The sequence below is a fragment of the Chaetura pelagica genome, unplaced genomic scaffold (genome assembly GCF_000747805.2).
Source record: "Chaetura pelagica isolate M959 unplaced genomic scaffold, ChaPel_1.0 scaffold344, whole genome shotgun sequence".
Taxonomy (NCBI): Eukaryota; Metazoa; Chordata; class Aves; order Apodiformes; family Apodidae; genus Chaetura; species Chaetura pelagica.
The window spans coordinates 4,541,153-4,550,756 of NW_009953098.1; the positions used below are offsets into that span (position 1 = coordinate 4,541,153).

Sequence of the window (9,604 nt, forward strand, 5' to 3'; positions counted from 1 at the left end):
AAGGCCTTGGATAGGAAATATCTATTAAGGATCTAACACAGGTCTGCTAATTCCAATGCTACTTGCAAGGAGAGATGCCCAAGTGCAGCATCCTGGACTGTGCACATGAAATCTGCACACTTTCATTTTTAGACAAAATTCTTGCATAGCTAAGATTTACAAGTAAACCTGCACACATAAGAACATCACAGACTCACAGGTTAAGCTGCAAAACCAGAGAACCACTAAATTCTTCTGCTTAACAGTAGCTCAAATACTGTTCAGATACAAACTCTGCCTTCATTTATCATTCTTCCCCAAATAAACATTTCATGTCAGAGTCATCAAAATATAGTTTTATTTACATTTCCATATTCAAATTCAATACAAATCATTAAATATTTACAACCATTTTAATTGTACTATAGATAAGAAAATGCATTGCTTTTCCTCTCCAGATTCAATAGTAATTTATTGCAGGCTTTAAGACAGTTTTGCTAACATCAGAAACAAGCCATAGATACAGAGATAAAAACAACATAAAGTGCATCTGCAAGATGTCCTTAGTTACCTTTGCTGGGCAAGGCCCTACACTTACTATTGAGGCATCCAGTGTCCCTCCTTGACCCCAGTTCAACTCCCCACAGGCAGACAACTTCTGCAATCATCTGTTTACAGGATGCCAGCTTTCCCTGCAGCTTTAACACACAGGCAAGACAATGCACAGCAACAGTCCAGCATTTTTCAGAGGCTGGATCATTTTCTGAACAAAACACAGCAGATCCTTTGGGAAGAATCTGTCTTTTCATCCTTAGTTCAGTCTTCCTGAAATCAACCCAGACTCACAAAAGCCAGGACTCTGGCATATTGCTGGTGCTAGAGATGGTTGTAACTCCAAAAAGCATGGAGGATCTTTCACTGTCTAATATTGACAGTTTTGAAAAGTTCCTGCAATTGTTCCCTTTACAGTATTGTGCAAGTCAGATTTGGCCTGTCAGCTTGAAGCTCTCTTTTTTCCCTTTAGGAATGCATGGTTGGCAGGTTGGAGTTGAGAGGTAGAGAATAAATCTGTTTACCAGACAACCAAAGACACTGTGGGCAAAATCCAGTTTGACAGGCATTAGTTTGTACTTTCTCCTATCAAATTAGTGCATGGAAACATTAAATACAGTGTTGCTTTAAACTAAACTGTGTCTGGTAAATAAGTACTAGACCAGATCAAAATAAATTTTTTTACAATGAAAATCCACTTGAACTAAAACAACAAACAACCAAAAAAAAAAAAAATGCAAGTCAAAACAATTCCCAGTAGACAGCTACCACAAAAACTTGTCCTTATTTAAATGACTCAAACACTGAAGAGAAGCTTTGCAGAAGATGGAATGTTTTAGTGTTCAAATCTGATGTTTTCCTTTATATTTAACATAGCTTTATGTAAAGAATGCTAAAACTAAATTCCACGTGGGAGATGCAGTTTTAAGAATGGGAAACCATACAATTATGATTTGAACAAGTCTATTTGATCTCAGCATTGCCAAGGCAATATTTTTCTGCTACAGTCTTGCAGTGTTTGGTAGACATGAGATGGCAGAAGGCAGCTCCTTGCACAAGGCTTACACCATGTTGCTGGACGTGTTCTTAGGACTTGACTTCAACTTGTGTTTCATCTGCCTCAAAACTTGGGTTGTCAACATGTGGAAGGATGTTCACAGCAGAGGGCTGGGATTCATTGTTCACAAGATGCATGTTGTCATCTGTTCGAAGAAAACCAAGAAAAGGCAAGTTAAGAAGTGCCACAGGCAAGATTCACTACCTCAAAGCAAACCATGCTGGTGTTATTTCCACAAGCCTGCTGCAGTGGACTTTTCCCAGCCCTTTTCCTTCAGAGTGGGAAATCCAAGGCCATGCTCCAACTGCCACTCTCCTGCTGTCCCTCATTAGTTTGAGTGCCCATTCTTGACATTACCTGTCATTTCTAGAGGTATCTGCTTGGCTCTTGAGTTCCCTTCTCACTACTGCTGAGCAAGCCCAGGCTGTGTGCTCAGGTGACAGAAGACCACTTGAGGCTATGAAATCCAATTACAAGGAGATTTGTAGTTCTCTTATTACTTTAGGGCTGCTGAAGACAGGTGTCTAGAGACTAGGTTCAGGATCAATTGTGGGACACAGGCTGATTCCAAGAGGAAAGCCACCTCCCTACAGACTAACCTTGCTAGGCCAATGATTGTGTCCTCACCTCTCAAACTGACAATACACAAGGGCCTCAGCCACTGCAACTAATCCAGCATCACTTGGGTTGCTTATTGGGATGCAATTTCAACTTTTGATATTTAGTTTATAGGAAGTGCCCTCTGCTCTACTCAGGTGCCTAAACTGGGCACTCCTGTACACACACCACTCACTGGAGCAGCATGTCCCAAAAGAGGCAGGCAGCAAATCCCACACTTGCCTATCAGCCAGGCTTCCCACAGGAAATCTAAGCAGACACAGCCAGAGCACCCCTTTCACCTCCGAAAGCTTCCTCACTTACTCTTCTTCCCAATGCTATTCCATAATCCAGGGGATTGTTACTTTCATTTGTTTACCTGGGACCTTTCCACTTTTAAAGTCAACAGCAACACTGAGCGTGTGTTGACAAAATTGAACACTAAAAAGACATTTTCCATCAGTTTGCTCTTGTTCAAAAAGAGAAGGTATTTCGAAAAACTGATGGTCTTCTCCATTAAAATTCTCTAAAAGTGTTCAAGGATGACTCAGCCTTGGCAAAATCTGAAATTCAATTGATGTGTTTGTCACCTCTATTTTGCATCATGTAAGCTACATCAGGACTGACTCCCCAGAAGTTTTCTGTAAATAATCAGCTCCTTAAAGCAGCCAGATCTGGCAGCAAAGCAACACTGACTCATCCAAATGAAGTCTCCAAAGAGACAATGAGATGAGAGACACATTCAGAAAAATTTCTTTGGCCTTTAAGTAGTAAAAGGCCTCTGATTTTCAATGACTCTCTTAATCGGATTCAGTTTTTAATTCACATGTAGATTGTGTTTCATTTGAAAACAAAGTGTAAGAGCCAAATGCTAAAACAAAAGGGAAGTTTAAGATTACCCTGAAAGATGAGGTACTCAAGCACTGAGATGTTACTAAGGCAACCTCCCCCCTAATTCATAGCATGAGCAACAAAGTGCAATGAAATCTAGCGAGAAAGATGGAACTGTAGACACACTTTCTGATGGTGTATGTTCCTCTAGGGCAGATTCATCTGCTCCTTGTACAGAAGCATATCCAGATGATGCTGTTTCACTACGATTATCTTCTTCATGAACTGTAGGAACATTTGATACCCCACTGGATCTGGATACTGTGACTTGCACAGACTCAGCCCCTTCTTCTGCATCCACCTTTGTGAAAAGAAAAAGGAGAAAACTGTTAAACTGTTAAGTTACAGCTTTGTAGAAAGCTGCATCTTCCCAGGAGACCAATGCCTGCAAGGACTAGTGAAGGAGTCTAGTGAACTTTCATCCAGACAAAAGTAAGTTTAAAACTGAGAAAAGCTCTGCTGTTTACCTCAGCATCATAGGTGAAAACCAGTTACTACCTAATAAAGCAGGAAGTTCAGATGCAGCCTCTGCATTCTTTAGCCAGCTCTTCCCTTGTACTGCCCAATACCAGGAAAACAGATTCTTCCTTCAACTCAGCATAGATCTCCCTCCCCCAGGCAGACCTTAGCACACATTTAGCTGGTCCAGGCAGTGTCAGGCTTTGGCAACACAGTCTTTCCCTGGCACTTGCAACAACAAGCAGCTGCAGAGCACATCACAAATTAGCAGGTGCAAGCTGGAGCATAAGTGGTTCCACATAAACACGAGGAAAACCTTTTTCACTGAGGGTGACGAAACACTGGAACAGGCTGCCTGGAGAGGTTCTGGAGTCTCCTTCTCTGGACACATTCAAAACCCAGCTGGACACATTCCTGTGTGACCTACTCCAGGGATCCTGCTCTGGACTGGATGATCTTTCCAGATCCCTTCCAACCCCTAAAGTTCTGTGATTCTGTGAAATTCCCTATGTATCCTAGGAAGTCATGTGGCTCCAGGAAAGTCATGCATGCCAACATGTTCATTTTTCAAGGACTCCAGATACTTAGTAAATGAATATCAGCTGGTTTCAGGGACAGTATGAGCTGTCAAAAGCTGCCTGAAGCTTTGAGAAACACCCTGAGCTACACCAGCAAAAGCTAAGAGCAATTCTTCAGTCATGCATTACAGTCACTTTTGGTTAACATTCTGCCCAAGGCTTCAGATGATACCAACACAGACCAGGTGAGCTGCAGGCTGCACTGCAGGGGACAGGACAGTTAGTCCTGTAGCATCTCACAGCTGACACAGCAACACCTGTGCTTGTCACCTGTGCTCAAGAGGCAGCAGGACATAGCTCACTATGTGTTTATTACACTAGCAGAATGCTGATAATGGCATCTGCCACTAAGAAAGTCTACAGGCTTACCTCAACACCCAGAACTTTGAGTATGTCACATTTGCATATCGGGCATGTTCTGTGTTCCAGAAGCCAGGGGTCAATACAGTTCTTGTGGAAGAGATGGCTGGTGGAAGAAAGTAACCAACAAGTTAGGTTTCACACCAGGAAAACTGTTTGTGGCAGCTGTGAAGGCCCATTTAGAAACATAAAAAATTTATTCATTCTAGAATGGATTACCATATTGTACCTCAAGTGTATGACCTCAGGTTTCAGCTGAAAGTTATGAAGAGTTGATCTCTCAAGCATGTCTGTGCATATTAGTATCCCTATAAAACTTGCTAGAATTCAGCATTATCATCTTTGCTACATCAGTCTTAAACTTTTTTTTTAATTCTGTATACAATACATTCCCAGCTAATTCAGCTAATACCAACATTGACATTTCAGCCTTAGCTTTAAGGTTAAGGTCTGTTCTGCATACACAAATAACTAAATAGCACTTGTTTCTGTTAAAGCTACATAGAAAAATCATCTCACAGAATTATGTCCCCAAGATAAGCTTTACTCCCACACATTCACTTTGTCTATGCAGTCACTATGTATGCCAAGTGGGTACTTGGCCAGCTGTGTACTCAAGAAAGTAAATACAGTTCAGCCATTACAGATGCCAACGTGTACTTCTGTGAAGACAGTTCCACAAAGGGTCTAAATTAGGCCACAAATTTAGGAAGACTGCTTGAAATCCTGTAATCTGCCTGTTCCCTCAGGCAGAATGGAAATAGCAAGGCAGACAAACACTGCTCAATATTGATGAGAACTCTATTATGAAACAAGTGCAATGATCACCACATCCAGTGCTCAGCATCCTATGCCCTAGTGTGATTCTCCAGTTCAACTCATATAACCAGCACCTCCTTCTAGCTGCAGCAACATGATGTCTAGAGCACAGCCTGAAGCTTCCTTGATGTGTGACTATTTTAAGTACTTGGACTTCACACTGGTTGTGTGTTCCTCTGCTACAATAAATGCCTTCAGTTTGACTATCTGGATAAGAATGCCTCCTGCAAATATTTACGCCCCAGATACTTAGATACTACTGATGTGACTCAGAGGAGCATTTACTGGATTGCTTTCTTTCATGGATATGGTTAAATGCTTTCAACAAATAAGGTCTCAGTGTTAAGGGCAACCACCATTATCAAGTACATTCTTACAGTAAATATCAGTTTCTAACTCATGTAAGAGAGAACTTAATATGGTTGATAGTGGCAGAGATCACCACTATCAAGTATATGTGGTCACCTTAAGCTGATGCCTCTTGGAGCAACATCAGGGCCAAAGAGGAATGAAACATCACAAATGTCTGTAAAAGCAGTCTCAGAGCAAAACATAATTGTGTACAAAGAAAAAGTTCAAAAGAACTTAATGCAGTAAATCATGTTTTGTTTGCAAGTTCATATCAAGATTAGCAAGTTTTATAGGGAAATAATGAGAAGTCAGGTCTCCTATCAGCCAGAAGTATCTGGAGCCTGTCTAAATGCTTCTGTACTCATGGGACTTACTTCATTAATAAGTAGGACTAACCACTAGCATAAATCTGACAAGACAACTGAATAATCATTAACACACACACCCTAAATCTTATTCAGCTTTGTTTTTTTCTCAACTATTAAGCATTAGATCAAGGGAGTTTGTTTATAACACCTTAACAGACCAAATTGATATCAAAACAGCTTGCAAGTCCTACTCCTTGGGAGCAGGGAAAGCTTTTGCAGAAATGCAACCTGGTGCATAGGTAACCCTGGCTCAGATTTGATAGTGTTTCACAAATGACACTGCTCAGCACACAATAGGAGCTACAGATTTTTCCATTGTTCAGAACTTGATTTTTCCTACATCAGAATTTTTCCAAGTGCTTTTTTGTAACCCTCCCCAAAATTTTTTCAGGTCACATTGCAGCCTTCTGATTTGACAAGCTTTGACAAAGCAGTTTCATTCAGCAGGCACAGGGGGAAGACCCAAATAACAAGTTTCTATAAGCCCTGAGGAGGCTTCATTGCTCATCTTAGAAGCTATCAAATTAAAATCTTAGTGCAGCAATGCTAGGCTTCTACAGAAGCACAGCAATGAGATACAACAGTAAAGAATTCTAGAAAAATAAACTGCTGTAGCTCTATTTTGCTCTCTATTTCAGATGATGCACACAAGAATAGAAACACTTTATTCTAAACTACTGAAGTTAAAGTCGTTTAATAAGTTTGATGGCAGCGTGACCCCCTCAGTAACCAGTAAAGCAAGTGACAAGAAATGGGCATAGAGGGGCCAGTTGTCTGCAGTTTGCAGGTAACATTCTTATATACCAGTAAAAGAAGTAATGTTTTAAAAGCTCTGGCATCCCCTGGAGAGGCACTGTGATCTGCCAAGTCATACTTGTCAATCCACTCCCAGGGGAGGTTATGAACAAGGGCCACCAGGGCACACAAGTGTGTATTTACACAGTTCCTGTTGTTCAAAATGCTGTTTGACAGAGATTCAAGAATTCTTGCTGTGCAACAGCTTGATTAAAGTTTGATCAGCTTTGAGAACATAGCAGAAGGAGTAACCAGTAAGAGGTATGCTTGCAGATTTTTGGTGAAGGGGCAGCTTGGATGACAACTTACTTGCAGGTGAGAATGCGCACTACTTCGTTGGGCTTGTACGGCTCGATGCACACAACACAGCAGTCACCATCAGGACCAGTTTCCTAAAGCAGGGAAATTAATTTACAGCTTTAACAGACTATGAAAGCTTCCTTTGAACCAGTCAGATTTATTGCAGAGAAAGGGGTTTAGCTAAAAGCAATCCAAGACAGCTGCCATATATAAACACATGAGGGGGATTACTCATAGTCAGGCTGACACTTTAACAGAAGCATTGAAAGTTTAATCCCATTGGTTTACAAGTCCAACTACAAACCATCATGGGATTATTTGATGCACGACTGTAGAGGTTTAAGAACTTCTACCTCCACTTTTGGTTACAAAAAAGTTACTCAGGGAAGCTGATTAGATATACTATTTTACTTATAAGCATCCAAGCCAGCAAATTATGACCTCTCACCTCAGGAAGACCACAAGCAAGCAGCTGAAAAATAATCTGATTTAAGAGTGTGGTAATTGGAAAGTCTTGCACCCTAGAAAAGGGCCTGGTCTGAATAAGGAACCGTCTCTGCAAGAGACAGTGATGGGCTCAGAGAGACTTCTGCATCCTACTGCAGTACTAAGACCTGCTCTGTGGGTTCTGTGGAGAGGGGGTAGAAGATTGTAGGATCAATCCTACCTTGTCCCCTTGCTTCAGGGTGCGCAGCTCTAACTGTTCGATGGCCTTCTTAGCCCTGGCCTTCAGCTGTCGCTGTAACAGAAAACACTGCTGGTTAATCACAGTCATTTTTCTCTTAGGTGGTGTTTACTAATGCTAACCAAGATGCCTACTGCAAGCAGGCACCAGTTTTATAACCCAGATGTTATCAAAACATGCCAAGTAAGCGTGATCATGCTATTTAGAGACAACATGAAACCGTTTCAGGACATACTGACGTGGTTATTGACTCTAGATGACACACCAAGAAGATATTTGCATATGATTTGGTTTTGCCTAACCTTTTCACAAAGCACAGGCATTTCATGGGTTTCTAATTTGAAAAGACATAAGATAATACCTTGATCAGATTTAGACCAAGACAAAACAAACAGAAGCCTTCAAACTGACTTAGTACAAAAGACTGACCATTGAGTCTGACAATATTTTTAACAGCTCACTTTATGACAACTTCCTGCCACAAACTCATACCCTGATGAGAGGCAAAATCCTTTACAAATCAGCTCAACTACCACCAAGATACCCTGAACTAGTCCTCTGCCACAACTGCATTACAGAGCATACAAACAGCTCAGGAGCCTCCTGGCACCAACCGCTCCTGTCAAATGGAAGAATGCAACTTTATCTCCAGAGTGGTTCAAAGTAGCATGCACAGGAATATAGAAAAGGCCTTATAGCTATTTCTACACACACACACACCCACACACACCCATGACACACGGTGTGAAAGAAATCAAATTGCTAGACCGAGGTGGATTACAGGATAGCTTTGATGGAAGCAGAGGAAGAGGCATTCCCCTTCAGGCAATCATTTCCTTGCTGCTATCAGGACAGCCGGGCAGAGATGAGGAGCCAGCAGAAGACCAGCTTGCCTGGCAACTGTTGCTCTCCAGCTGTCACTGCAAAGCATTCAATTAGCACAGGAGCTAACATCTGTTTGAAGGTCACAGGTTGGTGCTGTTCCACCAACATGAAGAGTAGGACTGTCCCCTCCCTCCCTGGTGCACATGCTGCCTCAGGACACGGAGGCGTGTCGGGCAGCTCTGGCAGTGCCATCCCAACATGGCACTTACCTTAGGAGCAGACCAGACTCAAGCTTTGCAGCTAACCAAAAATCCTCTTCCCAATCAGCAGCTGAGTGCAGGAACCCCACTAATGCTGTTAGCTTTCCAGCATTACTTCCCCTTATTCATTTCAGTTACAAATATTTTTCCTGGTATGAAGCTGCAGTGCTGGTGGCACAAGGATAGGAAGGACAAGTGGGAGGAGGGTTGCTGCTGACACCTGACCAGCTCAGGGAGAATTGGTACTTCAACTCTGTAAGATTCCCTGTGCTGAAGCAGTTAATGGCAAAAAGTTACTGTCTAGGACCTGCTGGGATTCTGTCAAAACAGTTTTGGTGCAAAATTACCTGTTTGCATGTATGTTGGTGTTGTTTTGGGGTCCTAAGATTCAGAATCACAGTGCATGCTTTTAGGAGTTTAATAGTTGATAGCTATTAACAACTAGCAAGTAAGAGACAAAATCCAAAGGTGAACAATTCAAACAAGTTTTCAGGTATACTTTTTAGGAACAAGAACTAGTTAAGTTTTCTTTGAAGCTTGTGAAAGTCTTCTGCTGAAGACATAAATGTGTGTTTCTGTGTGTCACTTAAGGTTAACTTTAGAATGATGCTCCCCTTGTCAATGTTTCAGATTGATGCCACAGAAAAGCAGCCACATATTCATCTTGGTGAGCACTGAGGCCCAGGAAAGTTTCAGCAGAAAACGTGGTAACATCAACAGAGCAGGAA

General features: G+C 41.7%; 1 protein-coding gene across 1 annotated transcript in view; it reads right to left on the reverse strand.

The window, feature by feature from the left end:
• Positions 1-1,538: 1,538 nt before the first annotated feature.
• RNF128 (ring finger protein 128, E3 ubiquitin protein ligase) overlaps positions 1,539-9,604 on the reverse strand; it is a 57,727-nt gene continuing 49,661 nt past the window's right edge. The window contains exons 3-7 of the mRNA XM_009997107.1: positions 7,774-7,845; positions 7,116-7,198; positions 4,483-4,579; positions 3,203-3,377; positions 1,539-1,733 (exon numbers count right to left, since the gene is read on the reverse strand). Of these exons, the coding sequence (XP_009995409.1) occupies positions 1,618-1,733; positions 3,203-3,377; positions 4,483-4,579; positions 7,116-7,198; positions 7,774-7,845 (543 nt within the window). The 3' untranslated portion in view covers positions 1,539-1,617. The remainder of the gene's footprint in view (positions 1,734-3,202; positions 3,378-4,482; positions 4,580-7,115; positions 7,199-7,773; positions 7,846-9,604) is intronic.